This window comes from Bubalus kerabau, chromosome 20, assembly GCF_029407905.1.
Source record: "Bubalus kerabau isolate K-KA32 ecotype Philippines breed swamp buffalo chromosome 20, PCC_UOA_SB_1v2, whole genome shotgun sequence".
NCBI classification, from domain to species: domain Eukaryota; kingdom Metazoa; phylum Chordata; class Mammalia; order Artiodactyla; family Bovidae; genus Bubalus; species Bubalus kerabau.
Genome location: NC_073643.1, coordinates 2,479,924 through 2,506,492, shown reverse-complemented (window position 1 = coordinate 2,506,492; position 26,569 = coordinate 2,479,924). Strand labels below are relative to the sequence as shown.

At 40.7% G+C, this 26,569-nt stretch overlaps 1 protein-coding gene across 1 annotated transcript in view; it reads left to right on the top strand.

The window, feature by feature from the left end:
* Nucleotides 1-2,100: 2,100 nt before the first annotated feature.
* The window catches only part of LANCL2 (LanC like glutathione S-transferase 2), an 85,464-nt gene continuing 60,995 nt past the window's right edge, over nucleotides 2,101-26,569 (top strand). Inside the window, exon 1 of the mRNA XM_055558514.1 lies at nucleotides 2,101-2,539. Within this exon, the coding sequence (XP_055414489.1) occupies nucleotides 2,351-2,539 (189 nt within the window). The 5' untranslated portion in view covers nucleotides 2,101-2,350. The remainder of the gene's footprint in view (nucleotides 2,540-26,569) is intronic.

Sequence of the window (26,569 nt, the reverse complement as noted above, 5' to 3'; positions counted from 1 at the left end):
CTCTGCTGCTGCTGCTGCGTCGCTTCAGTCGTGTCCGACTCTGTGCGACCCCATAGACGGCAGCCCACCAGGCTCCCCCGTCCCTGGGATTCTCCAGGCAAGAAGACTGGAGTGGGTTGCACTAAAATCATTAATTTGTGAAGTCAGGAGTTTTTGTGTGTGTGTGATTAGCAGTAACTTTTTGATATTCAACTACAGGTTTTTTTTTTTTTTTTTTTTTTCCCCAGCAAACTCCTATGTATCCTGGCTCCTCCTTTTCCTCTTTGGAACAGCTCCTCAGAACTATCTGAGAGGCTGCCATCACAGGCTATCGTCCTCAGTACGACCATGGGATAAAATGTAATTCTCAACGCTTAGACTGCGCACTGTTTTTTTTTCAGTCAACAAGGGGTAGAGACAGGTCAAAGGTCACTAGGCCAAACACACCAAAGCCAGCAGTGGATGTTTCTGCTGCACATACCTGTGGTGTCAGGGTCTAAATAACTCAGGCTTTGGGAAACATCTGCTGTGGGTTATTTTGCCTAGTAAGGAAATGGCAACCCACTCCAGTATTCTTGCCTGGAGAATCCCATGGACGGAGGAGCTTGGTAGGCTACAGTCCACGGGGTCACAAAGAGTCGGACACAACTGAGTGACTTCACTTTCTTTCACTTTCAACATTCCATTATTGGAGAAGGCAATGGCACCTCACTCCAGTACTCTTGCCTGGAAAATCCCATGGACGGAGGAGCCTGGTGAGCTGCAGTCCATGGGGTCGCTAAGAGTCAGACATGACTGAATGACTTCACTTTCACTTTTCACTTCCATGCATTGGAGAAGGAAATGGCAACCCACTCCAGTGTTCTTGCCTGGAGAATCCCAGGGATGGGGGAGCCTGGTGGGCTGCCGTCTATGGGGTCGCACAGAGTTGAACACGACTGAAGCGACTTAGCAGCAGCAGCAGCAGCAAAATCCATGAAGTGGGAGAGGGATGGCTCCTAAGACAGATGAGTCTCAGCAGTTAGGGGACTGAATTTCCTATATGGTAAAGGTAACATGAGTTTGAGCAAGCTCTGGGAGATGGTAAAGGACAGGGAAGCCTGGCGTGCTGCAGTCCACGGGGTCTCAACAGTCAAACACGGCTGTGTGACTGAACAACAAAAAGGTATCACAATTGAGGAGTGGTTAGAAAATGTCCTCATTGAGGATGAAAGATGGACACTGGGACAAAGAAATGAAGCAGGAAAGTGGAGTGGGCCTTCAAGGCATCCCGTTATATCAGTTCTGTTTCCTTGAACACTTAGGATATATGTTTATGCTGACTAACACCTTTACAGTGATTTTCTCCTACACTGGAGTTTTCCATGGTCATCCTACGGGTAGAGGCTATTTAACATGTTTATCGTAGTACAGTTCAGAGGAGACACCTGGACAGGCAGGAGTGGGAAGCCAGGCTACAGAGGCAGAATAGAGCCTTTATTGTGGTAGATATTGTTTTCCTCTATCATGTCATTTTTGATGTATTAATTTATACCTTTTTTAGTTCCAGAAGAGTATTCACATTATGCTAAGCTACGCTTACTTTTCCAACTTGGAATCTCCAGGGCAGAAACTATCTTTGTCATCACCTAGTACCATTTGGCATTCAATCATGTTTAAATGGAAACAAAAATTAAAAAACGAAATAATGGAAAAATATATTTCCCTTGAGGAGAAATCATGACATCTATAACATCTATTTAGCTTCAAATAATTAAACAAGAAGAAAAAAAGAGAACCAGTAAAGACTGTTAACTATGTTGTGATCATACAACTGCAGATTTACTTGCTCGTGTCCTTTATAACATACGTTATGTTCCTGGGCAATTTAATTATTACTGAAGGAACTTTGGGGTCAATGAAATATTTAGGTGATTAAGTATGCTTTCACATTACCTGCTGTTACCTAAGATACTCGTTTATTCAAAACAAAGGGGCTAACCTAAAAGAAGGGGAAAAAAAAAAAAAAGGCGTTGGCTCCTCCTCCAGACCCCCCCAACGGCGGGATGACAGGGAAGGACCGCGCCCTCCCCGGAGACGCTGTCCTCGCGGCGCCGCCGGCCGGCTGGAGCCTCCTCCTCGGAGGGGACCCCGTGCCGCGGAGCCTTGGTAACTGCAAGGCGCCGCAGCCTTCCCGGGGGCCCATCCCCAGACAGGTCGGGGCGGGACCGGGCGCCAGCCACAGCCACGTGTATGCGCGACGCGGCGCATCCGCCGCTTTCCTAGGGATTACCGCCGCCCGCCGTGGCCCGGCCGAGCGCCTCTGAGGAGGCTTGTCCCAGCTCGCTCGCCGTACCGCGCGGCCCCGCGGAGGGCAGGGCGCGCGGCCGACATGGGCGAGACCATGTCCCGGAGGCTCAAGTTGCAGCTGGGCGGGGACGCAGATATGGAAGATCGGGCGTTCCCCAACCCTTTCCCGGACTACGAGGCCGCCGCCGAAAGGCAGGCCGAAGAACCGCCATGTTCTCGCACCCCCCTCTCCCCCGAGGAGCTCGGCCTCCCTTTCCACAGCGACGGGAAGGTAAGTCGGCGATAAGCTGCTAAACCCGGGAAACACCAGGCCCGGAGGGGAGGGGCAGGGGCGCCAGCGATGGTAGAGTCCAACTGCCGCCCCCTCGTCGGGCCGACGTCACCCGCCGGCGCCGGGCGGACGTCACGCTGCCGCGTCGCCTGGGTCACGGCCTGACCCGGGGGACGCCGGGGGCGTGAGAGGCTTGGCCTAAGGGGGCCGGGCAGGGGGCCGCGCCGCGGTCCTGCCTGGGCGGCATGGCTCTACCTGGGCGGCGTGGCCCTGGAAGGCTGTGAATCTCTGTGCTATTAATCTCTTTCCTCGTGGTCGGCGCCTCATGGCTCCTCCTGCCAGTCCGCTAAAAAAAAATAGTCACAACCTGAAAGGAGTGTTTTATTTGATGGGAATGTTTAGGACTTCAAGCCAGGGAGACGGCGTGTCATGTAGCCCTGAGAAACTGCCGGAGAAGGCCGGAGAGGGAGTTAGGATTTATTTAAGTTTGTAACAAGGCCCCAGGCAGTTTGCACATCAAAGTTTATTGTTAATTAAAGAAAATAGACAATCTCAAGTTAAGGAATTTACTCTGAATGGGAAGATGCAGGAGTGTGGGGTTTTTGAAGTCATTCCTGTCCTGTGCATCTCAGCTATCTGAGGCCAGCATCCTGGTTTTTTTTTATTTCTCACATGCCTCCGACCCCTCAGCACAGAGGCTGAGGGTCGTTGAGTGGTGGCATCTGCTGAATTGCAGGCATTGTTTTCTGTTTTGGGAGCCCTCATTCACATTTGGAAGCCCCAAAACGCTGATGGCTGGACATGCGTGTTTACTATTGTGGGAGGAAATGTTTGTTTCACAGTCCCTCTCCACGGTTGGAAATTCAACCATATGTGAGAGACTTTTCATGACTTGTTTTTTTTTTTTTGTCCCGCCACTCTGGAAGGATGTCTGAGATCAGACGAAAGTTCTTGTTGATATGTCGCTTCAGGTGTTAACTTCTGGATTAGGCCCATTGATAGATAATAGAAGATTCACTGGATCCTCGACCTTCTAACCTGTTAGGATTCAGGAGATGTTTCCCCTGTTGCATCTTCCCATACCTAGAATACACTGTTATTGAAGGCATACAGATCTCTATTTTTTTGATCAGTTGCTTTAAGTCACTGTAACGTTTGTTGGAGGCCTGGCTACACATCTAAGAGAGGGCAATCTTATAAAATAGACATAAGCAATTTGGCTAGTAACCTTGACAAAGTCAGTGTAGCAGAGAGACAAAAGCATAAACAATTTAGAAACAACAAATTAAAACAGTTATTAGTTTAATGAGTTGTAATCCAGTTGCAATAACCATTCAAGTCCATAGAAGATCCAGCTGGAGAAGCCAGATCTTGGCAGGATCAGGCAGAGAGAAAAAGATAAATGTTTTATCTTTGTTTACAAAAAGGCATACTTTATCAACCTGTTGTAGGACACAGCATAAGAGAAAAAGAACTACTGGAAAACAGATTCACGTTAGTATGTTTTCTAAAGTCAAAGATGTAAATCATAATTCATTAGTTCATTTAGTTTCATGTAGTTGATTCCTATTGATCTGCATGAAGTAATCAGGTTTTCCATTAGTTTGTAATTTGTTACCCAGTTTAGTGGCAGATGGTGACTTCAGCCATGAAATTAAAAGATGCTTACTCCTTGGAAGGAAAGTTATGACCAACCTAGACAGCATATTCAAAACCAGAGACATTACTTTGCCAACTAAGGTCCATCTAGGCAAGGCTATGGTTTTTCCAGTGGTCGTGTATGGATGTGAGAGTTGGACTGTGAAGAAAGCTGAGTGCCGAAGAATTGATGCTTTTGAACTGTGGTGTTGGAGAAGACTCCTGAGAGTCCCTTGGACTGCAAGGAGATCCAACCAGTCCATCCTAAAGGAGATCAGTCCTGGGTGTTCTTTGGAAGGACTGATGCTGAAGCTGAAACTCCAGTACTCTGGCCACCTCATGCGAAGAGTTGACTCATTGGAAAAGACCCTGATGCTGGGTGAGATTGGGGGCAGGAGGAGAAGGGGACGACAGAGGATGAGATGGCTGGATGGCATCACTGACTCAATGGACATGAGTTTGAGTAGACTCTGGGAGTTGGTGATGAACGGGGAGGCCTGGTGTGCTGCGATTCATGGGGTCGCAAAGAGTTGGACACGACTGAGCAACTGAACTGAACTGAACTTAGTGGTATTAAGGCTATCAGAAACACATTTGTTTATTTGTTTCAAAGTTCTTTTTATGAGTTTTCTTGAAAATCTTCATTTTGTAAAGGCAGTATAAAATTATGATAGTCTCTGAAGGACAAAACTTAAAATAGCATAGTTAAAGATTTGAGTACAGTGTAATTAGGAAATTTGGATATTTTAGTATAACCACTAGAATTATGACTGGTAGCATTATATCAGATGTTAAGGATTTCATATAAATTTTGGAATATCTGTATTAATGATATTTATCCATACATTATAACCTAAAGTTCACCTTCAATCATTTGACAACGCTTTTGAATTAACAATGCCAAATAAACTTAATTTAACATTTGTCTCTGAGATGTTTTGGAGATGTTTCTTCGAAGCATCTATCTCTGAGTCAGCTGGAAGCTAAAACAGCTTAGTTAGATTTTGATATTTGGGAATTTTGTTAGAAATATCAAAAATGTTTTAAAACACAGTATCATAGGTCACTGAAAGAATACTTATTCAACCAAAGTCATAAAACAATTAAAGGAAAACAAATAGAGATCACTTAAGGTTGCAGATCACACAATTTATTATTAAAAAGGAGCACTTCTCCCAGAAATCAAATTCCTAGCTTACTTAACAAAATCCCTTTAGTCAACTTTAATCTAAATTTAGATAATCCTGAATATGGATAAAACTTTTTCCTTTTTCTTTACAAAATCTCTCAACACTTTCTGTATTCAGCCTGTCTTCTCATTTTCCATCCAAATAAAATCAACCGGCTCATACTTTCTTTTTCCTCATTAAAATGTAATTTCATTTTTCATACCTTTCTGAAAACATACATTCCATTTCTTACTGTATACTGAAAGTTACTGTATCATTTCTCATAGCTTTTTAATTCCATGTTTAAATTAGAATCCTCAACTCTTAAAACCTTAATTTTAGTAAAGCTAAGAAGTAAGCAGTTATGAACTGTCTTACATTGGCATTCTGTAGATTGGCGTATAAACACCAGTGATAGTTTCTAAAAACATTTGTTTTCTTATAGAGAACATCTCGGGTGATACCAAACCTTTTCATTAATGTTCCCGAATACTTTGTTTTTCTACTTAGTAATTGATGTCTTAGTATCTTTTAGCTATTTAATAAATTTTCATCACATCAGTTAGCATAACTCCAGAATTTTTAAGTTATATCTGGAAAGATCATTTTAAGTAGTCACTTCTAAAAGATAAGAGTTTTAACTTTAAAGCTCTTATTTACATTCACTTTTAAGTTTCATTATATCAAGTTATTTTCTTGCAAGAGATCTAGTAAGGTCTTATTTATTAAACCTAGGTAAAATAATCTTAACAGCATGTCTTATTTTAATTAGATTAACAAACCTAAACCTTAATATCAGGTATCAATTTAATATTGACTATTTCTCAGTTCATGTGAACCTGAAAGTCATCATGACCAGTTTCTTTAAAAGTAAGAGCTTTTTATGAAGATTAAATAGAGCTCTTTTTAAATCAAATTTTAATAATACTTTTTTAGAAGTAGAGATATTTCATGTGTATAACGTGGACACAGATATAAACAGGCAAACTCAAGATCTTGTTGCAGGAATGGGGCTCCAAAGTGGGCTCTTGTCTAACACTCGAAAATATCTGAGGAGACACATTTGCTGACAAAGCAAGAGATTTACTGGGAAGGGGCACCCAGGCGGAGAGCAGTAGGGTAGGGGAACCCAGGAGAACTGCTCTGCCACTCAGCTTGGAAGTCTCTGGTTTTATGTTGATGGGATTAGTTTCCGGGTTGTCATCGCTCAGCCAAGATGGATGCCAGAGAGGAGGATTCTAGGAGGTGGTCTGACACGTAGTGTCTCTTTTTGACCTTTCCCAGACTCTTTGGGTTGGTGGTGGCTTATTAGTTCCATGTTACTTACCAGGACCTCGTGTCTAAAACAACTCATGCAAATGGTTACTAGGATGCCTGGCCAGGGTGGGCGGTTTCATTCAGTGTGCTTCCGCTAACAATCTCATGGCTTCATTTAAAAGCTTAACTAAGAATCAGGTATTACCATATAAAGTTACTAGTTTACAAACAGTTGGAATACATTAAAGTTGCTTGCTGAGTTAATTAAGGTTTACTATCTGTAAGTTTTGGCTGAGGAAACAATTCAGCAGTTTGGATTTAAAACTGCCACATTTTTTCCCTTGGTTTCAGATCTTGCCAGTGGCGTGAGCTAATTCAGGTCTTTATGGCCTACGTTTACATTTCTGTTTTTTCAGACATTTGTGAGACAAAAACAGTTGCTTAGTTTCCCAACTTTAGAATTTAATTTATTATGCTTACAAAGGTTTGTAAAAGGCATTTAGCAAAGACCTTTCTGAGTTTATAAATTAAACAAAAGCAAAACCACTATTTTTTTTTCATTGGCCCTTGCACGTTAGTCCCCAGTTTTACTAATTTTGTATGGCTCAGATAACTGTTGCAGGGAGGAAGCCAATTCTGACTCCATGTTGGAACTGTTCCTTTGAATTGGTTTTCATTGTTTTAATCATACTTAATAGCTTGCCTCAGAGGACATTCCCCCTCTGCTTAACTATAAACTAAATGCTTTTGTTCAGCTCATAGAGAAATAATCCATCCCTCCCTGCCTCAGTTCAGTTCAGTCGCTCTATCGTGTCCAACTCTTTGCGACCCCATGAATTGAAGCACGCCAGGCCTCCCTGTCCATCACCAACTCCCGGAGTTCACTCAGACTCACGTCCATCCAGTCAGTGATGCCATCCAGCCATCTCATCCTCTGTCGTCCCCTTCTCCTCCTGCCCCCAATCCCTCCCAGCATCAGAGTCTTTTCCAATGAGTCAACTCTTCGCATGAGGTGGCCAAAGGACTGGAGTTTCAGCTTTAGCATCATTCCTTCCAAAGAAATCCCAGGACTGATCTCCTTCAGAATGGACTGGGTGGATCTTCTTGCAGTACAAGGGACTCTCAAGAGTCTTCTCCAACACCACGGTTCAAAAGCATCAATTCTTCAGCGCTCAGCCTTTTTCACAGTCCGACTCTCACATCCATACATGACCACTGGAAAAACCATAGCCTTGACTAGATGGACCTTTGTTGGCAAAGTCATGTCTCTGCTTTTGAATATGCTTTACTTCATGGCAAATAGAGGGGAAAAAATGGAAGCAGTACAGATTTTATTTTCTTGGGCTCCAAAGTCACTGCAGATGATGACTGCAGGCATAAAATTAAAAGGCGCTTGCTCCTTGGAAGAAAAGCTATGACAAACTTAGACAGCATATTAAAAAGCAGGGATATCAATTTGCTGACAAAGGTCTGTATAGTCAAAGCTATGGTTTTTCCATCATGTATGGACGTGAGAGTTGGACCATAAAGAAGGCTGAGTGCAGAAGCACTGATAGTTTCAAACTGTGGTCCTGGAGAAGACTTTTGAGAGTCCCTTGGACTGCAAGGAGATCAAACCAGTCAATCCTAAAGGAAATCAACCCTGAATGTTCATTGGAAGGACTGATGCTGAAGCTGAAGCTCCAGTACTTTGGCCACATGATGCAAAGAACTGACTCCTCAGAAAAGACCCTGATGCTGGGAAAGATTGAAGGCAAAAGAGAAGGAGATGGTCAGATAGCATCATCAACTCAATGGACATGAATGTGAGCAAACTCTGGGAGATAGTGAAAGACAGTGAAGCCTGATGTGCTTTATGTAGTCCATGGGGTTGCAAAGAGTCGGACATGACTTAGTGACTGAACAACAGTGATAAATTTTTTTTTCTCTTCAATCAGCATCATTTCTATTTAAGATAATCGTAGTAAGGCTAATTTGTTCGCAAAATAAGTCATCTCATTAAACTTGGTCTGTCTTAGTGAGGGGACCTCCTGGGGGTTGTCAAGGATCTCCTTCTGACAGTGGAACTGTTAAAAGATAAACTGAGGCATATTGCAAATGCTAAGAGTTAAGGGAGCACAAACTGATTTGGATCAGGAAACGCCAAAGTGAAAGTGGTTAGGAGCACTTTTCTGACAGGAGCCAGGGGAACAGTGTGGGATTAGGGGCACTGACCCTATGAACAGTTGAATGTCCCCATAACTTAATTCCAAATAGGGGGTTCCTCTGTATTGAAATTCTTCCCTATCAATGGTTCCTTACCTGTGGCTTTAGCCAACCAGCAATTGTGTGGTACTGTAGTATTTACTGTTGAAAAAAATCCATGTACAGGTGGACCTGAGCAGTTCAAACCTGTCTAGTTTAAGGGTCAACTGTATAGAAAAGTGTGGAAGCAAAGCAAGGACCTTCTTGATTGGCTGTGACTTAAAGCCTAGTTGTCTGTCTGTGGTTGGTTGTCCTTGGTGTTTGGATTTCATAACCTTGAGGCACCTACAGGCTTAGGTTTTGGTTTGCTGAATTAAATTGCCACAGCTTCAGAGCTGCCTCAGTCTAATGAATCTGAAAATAAATGGGCTTTGCCAGGCTGAGGGAGTACTGAGTGAAGGGAGAGGGGAGTAAAATCTAACTGCTGAGGAGGGAGCGTGAGTAACACTGGGTGCTAACCAGGATGCAAAGGCAGACTGGAGCCCATTCTGAAGGACTTGATGGGTCCTAAGGATTTTAAAAGTTTTAAAATACAGAAATGAAGATTAAGAGAATTTTTACTTGTCTTCTATAACTTGGCATTATCTTGAACTTTTGGAAATACTTCATTTTTTACTTCTTCACTTAATTTTGTATATATTTGTTTAAAAGTGTGTTCTTTTCACTTCAGGATTTGTTCAGTGTCACAATATATCACAGAAACATAAGAAAATAGCAGTTTTCAGTTGCCCAGAAATTATAATTATTTTCTCTTCATTCAAATAAGCTAATATGGGCGTTTCTCCTCAGAGTGAGATTTTTGGACCCAAAACATCAGCCTTTCCTCGAGCCACTTTTCAGTTTGTGATGTGGAAAGATAATAACATAAAAGTAGAATTGAAAGATTATGTAGGGGGGACTAGAAGATACTGCAAATCAACATTTCCCATCAGTTGGGAACAACATGTGAAGTAAGAGCCCTTCACATGAGAACTTGAATTGACCTAGGTTTGACTCCTACATTTCTGCCACTTAATAGCAATGCCGTGTGCTGTGTGCTAAGCCTCTTCAGGCGTGTCTCACTCTTTGCAACCCTGTGAACTGTAGCCCCACCAGGCTCTTCTGTCCATGGGATTCTCCAGGCAAGAATACTGCAGTGGGTGGCCTTTTCCTTCTCCAGGGGATCTTCCTGACGCAGGGATCGAACTGCCTCTCTTATGTCTCCTGCATAGGCAGGTGGGTTCTTTACCACAGGCGCCACCTGGGAAGCCTGTTATTAGCGTAGACCTTGAACAAGTAATTTGGGCAATGGTAGTACCTTCCTCATAGGTTATGACTATTTAATTAGTTAATGTGTGTAAACACTTAGAATGATGCCCATTAATATAGGATAATAGCATTTATGTCATCAGCTTGTAGTAAAAGGTTAAGTTGAAAAGGTAATTGAAGTTCTTAGTATAATATTGTGATAATATGCTATATTGGTTGAAAGTTTATGTAGTAGTTGTGGTATAACCTGTTCCTCTTTAGCTTAGAGTTAATACCTTTAGAGCACTCAAACGTGGTGCTTGATATTGATACAATTATTTACAGTACCTTGTTACACATAGTTACTAATACATAGGTAAGTAGTTTGAGTTCAGTTAACAATAGCTACTACCATTATTATATAGCCTATTTTTTGTTACTGTAGCATAAAATATGATACTGAAAAATTTCTTAAAAGTTTATCTTTACTGGAATGTAAAAAATACTGCATATCCTTTACTTTTTCCTTCTTAGAGAAGGAAAAAAGTGCTTGCTCTTTTGCATTTTTCTTCTGGGGAAGGTACAGCCAAACATGCAGTATTCATATAGGTATGTTCTCAGATTGTCAACAGTTCTCATATTTTCAAATTCCATACCATACTTTCCTCACATTATCTCCACAGTGGGGATACTAACACCCCTGCTGATGGTGGTGAAGGTGAAAAAGGATTACCAGATGTTGAAAAGTCAGCTAAACTCTGTCCACAGTTCTGTCAACTCATGCTGTTTTTATTCGGGCCACAGCAAAACTGAAGATTGTTGTGTATCATTAAAAGGATCTTCAGATTTGTATGTTTGAGCTTGAGCCCTCAACAGGAGGCTTAATGGACTAAACAGAATGTTGTTCAGATCAGATCAGATCAGTTGCTCAGTCGTGTCCGACTCTTTGTGACCCCATGAATCGCAGCACTCCAGGCCTCCCTGTCCATCACCAACTCCCGGAGTTCACTCAGACTCACGTCCATCCAGTCAGTGATGCCATCCAGCCATCTCATCCTCTGTCGTCCCCTTCTCCTCTTGCCCCCAATCCCTCCCAACATCAGAGTCTTTTCCAATGAGTCAACTCTTCGCATGAGGTGGCCAAAGGACTGGAGTTTCAGCTTTAGCATCATTCCTTCCAAAGAAATCCCAGGGCTGATCTCCTTCAGAATGGACTGGTTGGATCTCCTTGCAGTCCACGGGACTCTCAAGAGTCTTCTCCAACACCACAGTTCAAAAGCATCAATTCTTTGGCGCTCAGTCTTCTTCAAGTCCAACTCTCACATCCATACATGACCATAGGACAAACCATAGCCTTGACTAGACGAACCTTTGTTGGCAAAGTAATGTCTTTGCTTTTGAATATGCTGTCTAGGTTGGTCATAACTTTCCTTCCAAGGAGTAAGCGTCTTTTAATTTCATGGCTGCAGTCACCATCTACAGTGATTTTGGAGCCCAGAAAAATAAAGTCTGACACTGTTTCCACTGTTTCCCCATCTGTTTCCCATGAAGTAATGGGACCGGATGCCACGATCTTCGTTTTCTGAATGTTGAGCTTTAAGCCAACTTTTTCACTCTCCACTTTCCCCTTCATCAAGAGGCTTTTTAGTTTTTCTTCACTTTCTGCCATAAGGGTGGTGTCATCTGCATATCTGAGGTTATTGATATTTCTCCCGGCAGTCTTGATTCCAGCTTGTGTTTCTTCCAGTCCAGCGTTTCTCATGATGTACTCTGCATATAAGTTAAATAAACAGGGTGACAATATACAGCCTTGACGTACTCCTTTTCCTATTTGGAAGCAGTCTGTTGTTCCATGTCCAGTTCTAACTACTGCTTCCTGACCTGCATACAGATTTTTCAAGAGGCAGGTCAGGTGGTCTGGTATTCCCATCCCTTTCAGAATTTTCCACAGTTTATTGTGATTCACACAGTCAAAGGCTTTGGCATAGTCAATAAAGCAGAAGTAGATGTTTTTCTGGAACCCCCTTGCATTTTCCATGATCCAGCGGATGTTGGCAATTTGATCTCTGGTTCCTCTGCCTTTTCTAAAACCAGCTTGAACATCTGGAAGTTCATGGTTCATGTATTGCTGAAGCCTGGCTTGGAGAATTTTAAACATTACTTTACTAGCGTGTGAGATGAGTGCAATTGTGCGGTAGTTTGAACATTCTTTGGCATTGCCTTTCGTTGGGATTGGAATGAAAACTGAACTTTTCCAGTCCTGTGGCCACTGCTGAGTTTTCCAAATTTGCTGGCATATTGAGTGCAGCACTTTCACAGCATCATCTTTCAGGATTTGGAATAGCTCAAGTGGAATTCTGTCACCTCCACTAACTTTGTTCGTAGTGATGCTTTCTAAGGCCCACTTGACTTCACATTCCAGGATGTCTGGCTCTAGGTCAGTGATCACACCATCGTGATTATCTGGGTCGTGAAGATCTTTTTTGTACAGTTCTGTGTATTCTTGCCATCTCTTAATATCTTCTGCTTCTGTTAGGTCCATACCATTTCTGTCCTTTATCGAGCCCATCTTTGCATGAAATGTTGCTTTGGTATCTCTGATTTTCTTGAAGAGATCTCTAGTCTTTCCCATTCTGTTCTTTTCCTCTATTTCTTTGCATTGATCGCTGAAGAAGGCTTTCTTATCTCTTCTTGCTATTCTTTGGAACTGTGCATTCAGATGCTTATATCTTTCCTTTTCTCCTTTGCTTTTTGCTTCTCTTCTTTTCACAGCTATTTGTAAGGCCTCCCCAGACAGCCATTTTGCTTTTTGCATTTCTTTTCTATGGGGATGGTCTTGATCCCTGTCTCCTGTACAATGTCACGAACCTCATTCCATAGCTCATCAGGCACTCTATCTATCAGATCTAGTCCCTTTAATCTATTTCTCACTTCCACTGTATAGTCATAAGGGATTTGATTTAGGTCATACCTGAATGGTCTAGTGGTTTTCCCTGCTTTCTTCAGTTTAAGTCTGAATTTGGCAATAAGGAGTTCATGGTCTGAGCCACAGTCAGCTCCTGGTCTTGTTTTTGCTGACTGTATAGAGCTTCTCCATCTTTGGCTGCGGAGAATATAATCAATCTGATTTCGGTGTTGACCATCTGGTGATGTCCATGTATAGAGTCTTCTCTTGTGTTGTTGGAAGAGGGTATTTGCTATGACCAGTGCATTTTCTTGGCAAAACTCTATTAGTCTTTGCCCTGCTTCATTCCGTATTCCAAGGCCAAATTTGCCTGTTACTCCAGGTGTTTCTTGACTTCCTACTTTTGCATTCCAGTCCCCTATAATGAAAAGGATATCTTTTTTGGTTGTTAGTTCTAAAAGGTCTTGTAGGTCTTCATAGAACCATTCAACTTCAGCTTCTTCAGCATTACTGGTTGGGGCATAGACTTGGATTACTGTGGTATTGAATGGTTTGCCTTGGAAACGAACAGAGATCATTCTGTCTTTTTTGAGACTGCATCCAAGTACTGCATTTCGGACTCTTTTGTTGACCATGATGGCTGCTCCATTTCTTCTGAGGGATTCCTGCCCGAAGTAGTAGATATAATGGTCATCTGAGTTAAATTCACCCATTCCAGTCCAGAATGTTGTTAGGTAGGGCTTAACCATGCGTTTTCATTTCTCTTCCCCACTTGACTTTACTCTTTCAAACAGGAATTTTTTCTTATCTGTGCTTGAATTATGGTTATTATAAAAAAAACCTCCACAATTGATATTGAACCTAATACATAATAGATATTCAGTGCATATTCTTCAATAGAAGGAGGAATAAATGTACTGAAATAAAAAACTTTTATTGTTTTATTAGAATTATTTTATATATTATTTAATAGTATCATTTTACTTTTAAAGTTTCTTGTGTATCAAGAATATTATTTGAGTCATGATTTAGGTCCTCTCGACAATCTTCTAAGATAATAAAAGACTGTAATATACTTTATCTGTGTCCCAGGTGAGGCCTATACTCTGTAGGGCCACCTTTGAGTCTGCTAGGGCCAGAGTAGATATTGAGCAAATTTTGATGGATTAGATTTGAATACAACAAACTGAGTTTTCCAAAAATAAATATAATTTGACCACAAATCCCACTGTTAGCTATAATTATATATGCTTTGAGCCCTTTAATCAGTTTATTAATATACATCACTAAGCAGTTGACCTTGATTCTTCATGGCAATTATAACCATTTTCGTGGTTAAGACATATATCCCCTAGAGAAGTGGTCCCCAACCTTTTTGGTGCTAGGGACCAGTTTCATGAAAGACAGTTTTTCCATGGACCAAGGTGATGGAGGGTATGGTTTGGAGGATGAATCAAGTGCATTATATTTATTATGCACTTTATTTCTATATTTATTGCATCAGCTCTACCTCAGATTATCAGGCATTAAATCTCAGAGGTTGGGAACCCTTTCCCTAGAAAGTATATACACAGTAGATTATCAAGTTAATTTTTATGACACACAAAAAATACATCCCCTTTTCTCCTTTAGTAATTCACTTTGAGGTAATGATTGGGGTACTTTTGATATTCATTTTTGTTTGAAAATAGAATGTTAGAAAACAAGCGCACCTACTTCGTATGTGTGAACTGTCACAGAGCATCTTCCCCGGGAGATCTGAGATTACGAAATGCACTTTCCTCCACGTGTGCACTGAAGGAAGAAGGTTTATTAAAACCTTTCCTATCAAAGAATTGCTTGCTGATGTCTATATATTTGCATATATATTCTTATACCTGTGGGCTTCCCTGGTGGCTCAGACAGTAAAGAATCGTCCTGCAATGCCGGAGACCTGGGTTCGTTCCCTGGGTTGGGAAGATCCCTTGGAGGAGGGCATGGCAACCCACTCCAATATTCTTGCCTGGAGAATCCCCATGGACAGAGGAGCCTGATGGGCTGCAGTCAATGGGGTTGTGAGGAGTTAGAAATGACTAAGCGACTAAGCAAAGCCTAGCACGGCATATATACGCTTGTATTTACTGGTATCTGTACATTTGCCCATATATTGATGTGTATAATCTCTGTATATCAAATAAGCAAAATGTCAATTAAAAAGCCATTTTTATTGTCTTTAAAAATGTAGGCGACTCATTGTTAGCTTTAGTTTCTCTGTGCATAACATGGGGATAATGTTGTTACAGACTTGTCAGGATAGAGTTAGATAAGTGTCACAAGGGCCTGCATATATGAGGAGTGTAATAAATTATTTTATTCATAAGCTTTCCTGGTTCATTATTCAAACTCAGAAGTTTGGTTCACAAATACCTGTTGAAAACATTATGTTTTGCTTTAGGAGTTATTTATATGTGCATGTTAAACACCTATTTTAAGACGTTCCACTCTTCTTCTATTTGAAAATAAGATCATGAATTTTTAAAGTTAATTGTCAATCTTTTTTTAAAGATTTTTGTATTTTTATATTTTACAATATTTTATATTTATTTCCTCAAAAAACTTTTATGAAAAATTCAGAAAATATAATTATGTTAGAAATAACCAATGTAGTTTTGCTTTATAACCTTCTGGGGCATCATTGTTAGGGAAAATTGCCTAGTGTGGGGGAAAAGAATATTTTCTTGCTAATTGCTGTGTTCAGTTCAGTTCAGTCACTCAGTCCTGTCTGACTCTTTGCAACCCCATGAACCACAGCATGCCAGGCCTCCCTGTCCATCACCAACTCCCAGAGTCTACCTAAACCCATGTCCATCGAGTCGGTGATGCCATCCAACCATCTCATCCTCTGTCATCCCTTTCTCCTCCTGCCCTCAATCCTTCCAAGCATCAGGGTCTTTTCCAATGAGTCAGCTCTCCGCATCAGGTGGCCAAAGTGTTGCAGTTTCAGCTTCACATCAGTCCCTCTGATGAACACCCAGGACTGATCTCCTTTAGGATGGACTGGTTGGATCTCCTTGCAGTCCAAGGGACTCTCAAGAGTCTTCTCCAAACCACAGTTCAAAAGCATCAATTCTTCAGTGCTCAGCTTTCTTACATCCGTACATAACTATTGGAAAAATCATAGCCTTGACTAGACGGACCATTGTTGACAAAGTAATGTCTCTGCTTTTCAATATGCTGGCTAGGTTGGTCATAACTTTTCTTCCCAGGAGTAAGCGTCTTTTAATTTCATGGCTGCAGTCACCATCTGCAGTGATTTTGGAGCCCAGAAAAATAAAGTCAGCCACTTTTTCCACTGTTTCCCCATCTATTTGCCATGAAGTGATGGGAGCGGATTCCATGATCTTCGTTTTCTGAATGTTGAGCTTTAAGCCAACTTTTTCACTCTCCTCTTTCACTTTCATCAAGAGGCTTTTTAGTTTTTCTTCACTTTCTGCCATAAGGGTGGTGTCATCTGCATATCTGAGGTTATTGATATTTCTCCCAGCAATCTTGATTCCAGCTTGCGCATCTTCCAGCCCAGTGTTTCTCATGATGTACTCTGCATATAAGTTAAATAAGCAGGGTGACAGTATACAGTCTTGACGTACTCCTTTTCCTATTTGGAACCAGTCTGTTGTTCTATGTCCACTTCTAACTGTTGCTTCCTGACGTGCATACAGGTTTCTCACGAGGCAGGTCAGATGGTGTGGTATTCCCATCTCTTTCAGAATTTTCCAGTTTCTTGTGATCCACACAGTCAAAGGCTTTGGCATAGTCAATAAAGCAGAAATAGATGTTTTTCTGGAACTCTCTTGCTTTTTCCATGATCCAGCGGATGTTGGTGATTTGATCTCTGGTTCCTCTGCCTTTTCTAAAACCAGCTTGAACATCAGGAAGTTCACGGTTCACGTATTGCTGGAGCCTGGCTTGGAGAATTTTGAGCATTACTTTAATAGCGTGCGAGATGAGCGCAATTGTGCAGTAGTTTGAGCATTCTTTGGCATTGCCTTTCTTTGGGATTGGAATGAAAACTGACGTTTTCCAGTCCTGTGGCCACTGCTGAGTTTTCCAAATTTGCTGGCATATTGAGTGCAGCACTTTTACAGCATCATCTTTCAGTATTTGAAATAGCTCAAATGGAATTCCATCACCTCTACTAGCTTTGTTCATAATGATGCTTCCTAAGGCCCACTTGACTTCACATTCCAGGATGCCTGGCTCTAGGTCAGTGATCACACCATCGTGATTATCTGGGTCGTAATTTGCAGTGTAGTTAGTAAAAATCAACCTCCCGAATTCTTTAGCTTCTCATGCTGTTTCTGTGCTTTGTGGTGGATATGTATCATATTCATATGGTGTGATTGAGTGAAAACTGGAAACCTTTTGCAAATCTAAAGATAAATTGTACATGGAAAATCAAGCAAAGATTTTCATAGTAAGGGCTCAGCATGGGGATCCCAGGAAATTTGGGATTAGATAGTCCAGTTACAGCTCCAGGAATTAGGTCTCTTGCTGACATGTGACCTAGGGCTAGCGTCACATTTCTCACCTAGAAAGTGGAGAATGATTCAGTGATGTGAAAGATTAATTCAAATATCATGTAGAGTACTGAGTGCCAGGCATATGGTAAATGCTCACTAATTATTAAATAAATTGTTCTTATAGTAATACCATTATTAAATGAGATGAACCAATTAAAATTCCTCCAAGTAAAATTATAGCATAACAGATTTTCTTCTTTGTTCATGAGGCTTTGGTTCCAATGTAAGTTAGAAATCTCTTTTATGACAAAATTGAAAAATTAGGAACTAGACAAGATACCTTAAAACAAATGTAGAGAAATTATTTTTACAATGAAATGTTGACAAGTATTAAGAGGAATTAGAGTGAATAATCATAAGCCTTAGAACTATACTCTAGTATCATTTATGAGGAATAAAGCATTTGCTTTGGAATCAAGTTATCATGACAGAGCTAAAACTATACACAAATATCTTAGGCCTACATTCAGCTACAATGAACAGAAGACTTAACTTGGAAGTATTTTAATCAGATTATTTTTCCTGTATAACAGGAAGTCTAGAAGTAGGCAACTGATGGTGTTGATTCATTTCAACAAGATATCAGATACTTCTACTGCTGCTGCTAAGTCACTTCAGTCGTGTCTGACTCTGCGCGACCCCACAGACGGCAGCCCACGAGGCTCCCCCATCCCTGGGATTCTCTAGGCAAGAACACTGGAGTGGGTTGCCATTTCCTTCTCCAATGCATGAAAGTGACAAGTGAAAGTGAAGTCGCTCAGTCATGTCTGACTCTTAGCGACCCCATGGACTGCAGCCTACCAGGCTCCTCCGTCCATGGGATTCTCCAGGCAAGAGTACTGGAGTGGGGTGCCATTGCCTTCTCCAAGATATCAGATAGGATTTCTGCAATTATGTTGGTCTTTCTTTCATATTTTTTGTGTTGTAGTATAAGATGGCTGTAGTCCTGGATTTCTTGTCTAATGTTACAACTGGACAAAGGGAGAAAAAAGAAGGGAATACCAGCTCTATGTTTCTCTTTTATCAAGAAGTGTGAGAACCTTCCAAGAGACCCTAGAAGACGTGCACTTGCTTTTCACTGGTTGAAACTGTGTCCTTGGCTGCCCTTGGTCATAAGGCAGTCTGGGACAGCAGGTAGCTCTTCTGGGCTTAGATGTGTTGCTGCTGTGAATAGAATCAGGATTCTGATGATAAGGAAGAAGGTGTGGGAAATAAACGTGGGCTGGATACTACCTTATGGGTTCTGCCATATCAGTTTATGAAGATATAATACTCTAGTTTTTTTTTTTTTTCTTCTTATGACTGTTATTTTGCATTTCTTTGACTAATGGTAGAAACCCAAGGTTTAAGTGGTTTAAAAGGTTTAAATACAGGAGGCTTAAATGACTAACTTGGAGTCAAAAAATTATTAATCAGTTGGATGGAGAATCAGACAACTATTTCTCTTTAACACACAACAGCACTACCTGTTAATTTTTCTGATCCATGGAAACAGGGTATCTTTCCATTTGTTAATGTCTTCAATTTCTTTCATCAGAAGCTTTCAGTTCCAACATACACCTCTTTTACCTCCTTGATAATAAAATGTATTCCTAAGTATTTTCTTGTTTTTAATGCTATTGTGATGAAATTGTTTTTTTTCTTTCTTTTTTGAGAAGTTTCTTGTTAATGTTCCCTGGTGGCTCAGTGAAAGAATCCTCCTGCCATTGCAGGAGAGGCGGGTTCAATCACTGGTGCAGGAAGATGCCCTAGAGAAGGAAATGGCAACCCACTCCAGTATTCTTGCCAAGAGAACCCCATGGAGAGAGGAGCCTGACAGGCTACAGTCCATGGGGTCAGAAAGATTACAAAACGACTTAGGGACTGAACAGCAGCAATAGAAACACAACTGATTTCCATATGTTAATTTTATATCATGCAAGTTTACTGGTTTTATTGTTTATATCAGTTTTTTGGTTGAGTCGTTAGGGTTTTCTCTCATTGTTTTTGTTCATTCACTAAGTCGTGTCCAACTGTTGTGACCCCATGGACTGCAGAGCACATCAGGCTTCCCCATCCTTCACTGTCTCTGGAGTTTACTCAAACTCTTGTTTATTGAGTCAGTGATGCCATCCACCCATCTCATCCTCTCCTCCTGCCCTCAATCTTTCCCCACATCAGGGTCTTTCCTGAAGAGTAGGCTCTTCACATCAGGTGGCCAAAGTAGTGGAGCTTCAGCTTCAGTGTCGTCCTTCCAGTGAACAATCAGGGTTAATTTCCTTTAGGATGGAGTGGTTTGATCTCCTTGCAGTCCAAGAGACTCTCAAGCATCTTCTCCAGCACCACAGTTTAAAAGCATCAATTCTTAGGCACTCAGCTTTCTTTATGATTGAACTCTCACATCCATTCATGACTCTTGGAAAAGCCACAGCTGTGACTATGTGGACCTGTTGGCAAAGTGGTGTCTCTGCTATTTAACATGCTGTCTAGGTTTGTCATAGCTTTCTTTTTATGGAGCAGTTGTCCTTTAATTTCATGACTGCAGTCACCATCCGTAGTGATTTGGGGGCCCAAGAAAAGAAAATCTGTCCACTTTCCTCCCGTCTATTTGACATGAAGTGTTGGGACCAGAAGCCATAAGTTTAGTTTTTTGAATGTTGAGTTTCAAGCCAGATTTTTCATTCTCCTCTTTCACTCTCATCAAGAGGCTCTTTAGTTCCTCTTCACTTTCTGCTGTTAAAGTGGTACCATCTGCATATCTGAAGTTGTTGATTGATCCTTTTAGTGTATTTTTGAATTCAATTTGCTAACATCTTGTTGAGAATTTTTGCATCCATATTCATCAGGAATATTAGTTATGACTAGTGTCCTTATCTGGCTTAGGAATCACAGTAATGCTGGTCTTGCATTTGTAAGTTTTCCTTCCTCTTCAGTTTTTGGAAAAAGTTTAGAAAAGATTGGTGTTAATTATTCTTTAAATGTTTTGTACAATTCACCAGTGAAACCATCATATTTCTGGGGTTCTGTTTCTGGAGAGGTTTTAAATGACTGATTTCAATCTCCAAATCCATTGTTGGTCTACTCATATTTTCTATTTATTCCTGATTTGGCTTGGTTAGTTGTATGTTTCTAGGAATTCATCCATTTTACTAGGTTATCCATTTTGTTGGTATATAATTGTTCATAGTAGTCTCTTGTGATACTTGGTAGAGTCGACCCTTGAACAACATGGGGGTTAATCTGCATATAATTTATATAGCCAGCCTTTCATGATCTTGATTCCGTCACACCCCTGAATTCAACCAACCGTGGACTATGTAGTGCTGTAATATTTACTACTGAAAAGTATCTGCATATAAGTGGACCCATGCATTTCAGAGCCATGCTTTCCAAGAGTCAACTGTGTTTCTGTGGTGTCACTTGTAATATATCTTTTCATTTCTGTTTTTATTTATTGTCTTCTCTTTTTCTTAATTTAGCTAAAGGTTTATCAATTAAATTATTTTTAATCAACTCTTAGTTTTGTTCATCTTTTCTGTTATTTCTCTAGTTTCTATCTCATGTACTTCTGCTATGATCTTTGTTATTTCCTATCTTCTATTAATTTTGAGTTGTTTATTCTTTTTCTAATTCCCTCCCTGGTGGCTTGGACGGTAAAAAATCTGCCCGCAATGTGGGAGACCAGGGTTCAATTCCTGGGTTGGGAAGATCCATTGGAGAAGGAAGTGGGAACCCACTCCAGTATTCTTGCCTGGAGATTTCATGGACAGAGAAGCCTGGCGGGCTGCAGTCCATGGGATCGCAAAGAGTTGAACAAGGCTGAGTGACTGACACTTTCACTTTGAGGTGTAAAGCTTGGTTATTTATTTATTTAAGATTTTCCTTTTTCCTTCCTATAGGTATCTATCATTATAAACTTCTCTCTTAGAACTGCTTTTGCAGCATCCTGTAGTTTTGGTAATGTTGTGTTTCAGTTGTAATTTGTTTCAAGGTATTGTTTGATTTCCCCTTTGATTTCTTTGACATTGGTCATCTGGGAGTATATTCTTTAAATTCCTCATATATGTGGATTTTCCACTTCCCCCTTGTTGTTGATTTCCATTTTTATGCCAGTGTCAGAAAAGGTGGAGGAGGAATTGGCAACCCACTCCAGGATTCTTGTCTGGAAAAATCTATGAGCAGAGGAGCCTGGTAGGCTCCTTGGGGTCCATGGGGTCACAAAGAGTCAGACACAACTGCACAGCTGAACACAAGCACAGTAGTTATATAGTATTGTTGCACTCTTCTAAATATAGTAAGACCTATTTTGTGGCCAGTCATTTGATCTACCACTCAGAATATTCTGTGTGTACTTGAGAAGAGTGTGTATTCTGTTGTCAGATTGAATGTCTTGTATGTGTCTGTTGGGTTCATTTGGTCTCATGTATGATTCAAGTCCAGTGTTCTCTTGATTTTTTGACTGCATGACCTATCCCTACTGACAGTGTGGTGGTGTAGTTACCTATTAGTGTTGTATTATTGTCAGTTTCACCTTTTAGCTTTTTTAGTATTTGCTTAATATATTTAGTTGCTCTGGTGTTGAGTGCATTTGTATTACTATTGCTAATTGGTAATGTCTTCTTCAAGAATTGACCCCTTCATAGAAGGACCATTGTCTCAGGTGACTGTTTTTTACTTAAGATCATTTGTCTAGTATAAATATGGCTCTCTTCTGGTTTTCACTTGTGGAATGTCTTTTTCCATCCTTTCACTTTTATCCTGTGTGTTCTTAAAGCCAGAGTGAGTCTTTTGTAGGCAGGATATAGTTGGATCTTGTTTTTTTTAATTCATCTAGCCATTCTTTGCCTTTTGATTAGAAGCTTAATTTACTTATATTTAGAGTGATTATGGGTATGTCAGAACTTACTGGGCTTCCTCAATATATCAGCAGAAAAGAATTCACCTGTAATGCAGGAGACCTGGGTGTGATGCCTGGGAAAATCCCCTGGAGGAGGAAATAGCAACCCACTCCCATATTCTTGGCTGAAAAATTCCATGGACAGAGGAGCCTGAAGTCTAAAGGGTCACAGTCAGACATGACTGAATGACTGAGTACAAATACAAGAGCTTCCTAGTGCCATCTTTTTAATTGTGTTTTGGCTATTTTGTAGTTCTCTTGTTCTTTTTTTTATTCTTGCTGGGTTCCTTTGTGAAATGGTGATTTCCCACTGTTGTATGTTCTTATTCACCATCTTTGTCTTTTGGGAATCTAGTCAAATTCTTTGCTTTGTGGTTATCATGAGATACATAAAACATCTTATACCTAGTCATATTTTACTCTGATAATGGCTTAACTTCAGTTCAGTTGTTCAGTCATGTCTGACTCTTTGCAACCCCATGAATCGCAGCACGCCAGGCCTCCCTGTCCATCACCAACTCCCGGAGTTCACTCAGACTCACGTCCATAGAGTCAGTGATGCCATCCAGCCACCTCATCCTCTGTCGTCCCCTTCTCCTCCTGCCCCCAATCCCTCCCAGCATCAGAATCTTTTCCAGTGAGTCAACTCTTCGCATGAGGTGGCCAAAGGACTGGAGTTTCAGCTTTAGCATCATTCCTTCCAAAGAAATCCCAGGACAGATCTCCTTCAGAATGGACTGGTTGGATCTCCTTGCAGTCCAAGGGACTCTCAAGAGTCTTCTCCAACACCACAGTTCAAAAGCATCAATTCTTCGGAGCTCAGCTTTCTTCACAGTCCAACGCTCATATCCGTACATGACCACTGGAAAAACCATAGCCTTGACTAGACAGACCTTTGTTGGCAAAGTAATGTCTCTGCTTTTGAATATGCTATCTAGGTTGGCCATAACTTTTCTTCCAAGGAGTAAGTGTCTTTTAATTTCATGGCTGCAGTCACCATCTGCAGTGATTTTGGAGCCCCAAAAAATAAAGTCTGACACTGTTTCCACTGTTTCTCCATCTATTTTCCATGAAGTGATGGGACCAGATGCCATGATCTTAGTTTTCTGAATGTTGAGCTTTAAGCCAACTTTTTCACTCTCCTCTTTCACTTTCTTCAAGATGCTTTTTAGTTCCTCTTCACTTTCTGCCATAAGGGTGGTGTCATCTGCATATCTGAGGTTATTGATATTTCTCCCGGCAATCTTGATTCCAGCTTGTGCTTCTTCCAGCCCAGCATTTCTCATGATGTACTCTGCATAGAAGTTAAATAAGCTGGGTGACAATATGCAGCCTTGACATACTCCTTTTCCTGTTTGGAACCAGTCTGTTGTTCCATGTCCAGTTCTAACTGTTGCTTCCTGACCTGCATACAGGTTTCTCAAGAGGCAGGTCAAGTGGTCTGGTATTCCCATCTCTTGAATCATATACAAAACCTTTGCACTTTTACTCTTCCTCCTTTTATGTTTTTTTAAATGTCATAATTTGCCTTCTTATGTTGTGTATTTATTAGCAAATTATAGTAACTTTATTTACTTTTGATACTCTTGTTCTAATCTTTAAAGTAGCATTATGTTAACATCATATTACAGGGTTCTGAGTTTGACCGTATATTTATCTGTGTATTTTTTCTTTCATGTTACTGATTAGCCTCCTTTCATTTCAGCTTGAAGAACTTCTTTCAGCATTTCTTGTTAGATAGGTCTAGTGATGATGAATTGCCTCATCTTTTGTCTGGAAATGTCTTTATATCCCTGAAGGATAATTCTGCCACATGGAGTATTTTTTTTTTTTTAATTTAAAAAATTTTTTAAAGTTTTGACCATGCCAAGCAGCATGCAGAATTTTAATTACCCAACCCAGGATTAAACCTGTTCTCCCAGCAGTGGAAGCACAGGTCGGAACCACTGGACCATCAGGAAAGTTCCCAGGTGGATTATTTTTGATTGTTTTTTTCTCTCATTACTTTGAATATATCATCCCACTGTCTCCTGGCCTGTAAGAGTTCTTCTGAGAAATTCACTGATGTCCCATTGGAGGTTCCTTTGTAGGTTACAGTCTTCTTTCTTTCTTGCTGTCTTTAGGTTTCTCTTTTTTGTGTTTGATTTTTTATACTTTCTGTTTTTTAAATAAAATGTCTTGGAGAAGGACATTTTGGGTTGACTTAATGGGACAATCTGTTTATTAACCTCATGAACTTGATGTCCAGATCTCTTTCCAGATTTGGAAAGTTCTCAGCCATTATTTCTTTAAATAAGTTTTCTGCCCCTGTTTTCCCTCATTTTTCCTTCTGGAACTCTAATGATTTGGATATTGGGTTTTTGAGGATGTCTTCCTAGATTATTCAGACTTTCTTCACTTTTTTATTCTTTTTTCTCTTTAGGCTGAGTTCTTTCAAAGTTGCTATTTTTTTTTTTTTTTAAGAATTTAAAAAATATTCATTTATTTATCTGGCTGTGTCAGGGCTTTGTTGCAGCATGCGGGGTCTTCACTGAGTCCTGTGGGACCTTTTGTTGTGGCACACAAACCCTCTAGTTGTGGTCTGCAGGCTCTGGAGCACAGGGGCTCAGTAGTTAGTGGCGTGAGGGGTTAGCTACTCCGTGGCATATGGGATCTTAGTTCTCTGAGCAGGGTTGAGCCCATGTCCCCTGCATTGCAAGGCAGATTCTTAACCATTGGATCACCAGGAAGTCCCCCTAGCTCTTTTACTGATTCTGTTTTCTATGTGGTCTACCTGCTTTTGATACTCTCTATTTCATTTTTCATTTCATTTGTTCAGGTCTTAAACTCTAGAATTTTTTTTTCAGTGATTTCTATTTTTTTAATTTCTCATTTTCATCACATCGTGTTTTTTTTTTTAATTTCTTTGATTTTTTTCTGTGTTTTCTTATAGCTGTTTCCTTAGAACAGCTATTTTGAATTCTTTATTGTATAAATAGTAGATTTTCTTGCCTTTAGATTTGGTTACTGGAAGATTATTGTGATCTTTTGGTGATATCATGTCTTCTTGATTTTTTGTGTTTCCTAATAGAGTCCAAAATGCATCAGCAGAAACTACATTCCTTTAATGGCCTCTGGGGATCTTACATGCTACTCTCTGACTTGCTCCCTCTCCCCAGGCGTGGACTTCCTTTGGGATACTCTGGATGCATTATGAGAAATGAGAGAATTAAGTCTCTTCAGCAGAGTCCTGCACAGACTTAGACACCAAACGAGTGTGGCTGACCCTTTAGAAACTGGACTCAGTGGCTCTCCCTTTCCCCTGTGAGAGAAATCACGGGCTGTCTATTTAGCCACATGCTGTATCTGTACATTATGTGATACAGGCAGGGACAAGCTATTCCTCTTATCCACTCCAGCTCATCCAAACTTCTTTTTTTCTTTGTCCTCAAAAGGAATATTGATACTTCTCCTGTGGAAATATGGATTTCCACAAAGGCTGTCTCATCTGAAGGTGACTGCTGAGTCATTGTTCTGCCTGTACTCCCAGACTATAGCTCAGGGGCTGGACCTGGCTCAGTCTCCTGAAGGTTTCACAGCTGGTACTGAAGTCTGTGTGCTTATTACCCAGTGCTCTAGTGGGCTAGGTTTGCTGTAAGTCCCTTGGAGTAAGGTGCTGGGTTCCACTACTAACATGAAAGTTCTTCCATTTGTGGATAGATCCCTAATTTTTGTTCTTTAGTTTTTTAATATTTATACTTATTAAGTTTTTCCTGAAAGTACACAGAGGTTATATTATTTATGAGAAAGAAAGTAACTAGTGAGTGGTTCCCTGAATCTCACATCCAAGTCATCAAAACCCAGGTCAAAGGTTCGTAGACAGAGTCTGTATTATAGGCAAAGAATGAAGAAAAATTAAGTTTTCTGTGCTTTTTATAAAAGGGAAGAAGACAACTGTCTCTCCTTCCTTTTCTGAGAGAGTTTTGTTGGAAATATCAAAATCGTCATTGTTGTTATTCAGTCACTCAGTCATGTCCATCTCTTTGCAGCCCCATGATGTACTGGAGCACACTAGACTTCCCTGTCCTTCACTTTCTCCTGGAGTTTGCTCTAACTCATGTACATTGAGTCAATGATGCCATCTAACCATCTCATCCTCTGTTGCCCCTTTTTCCT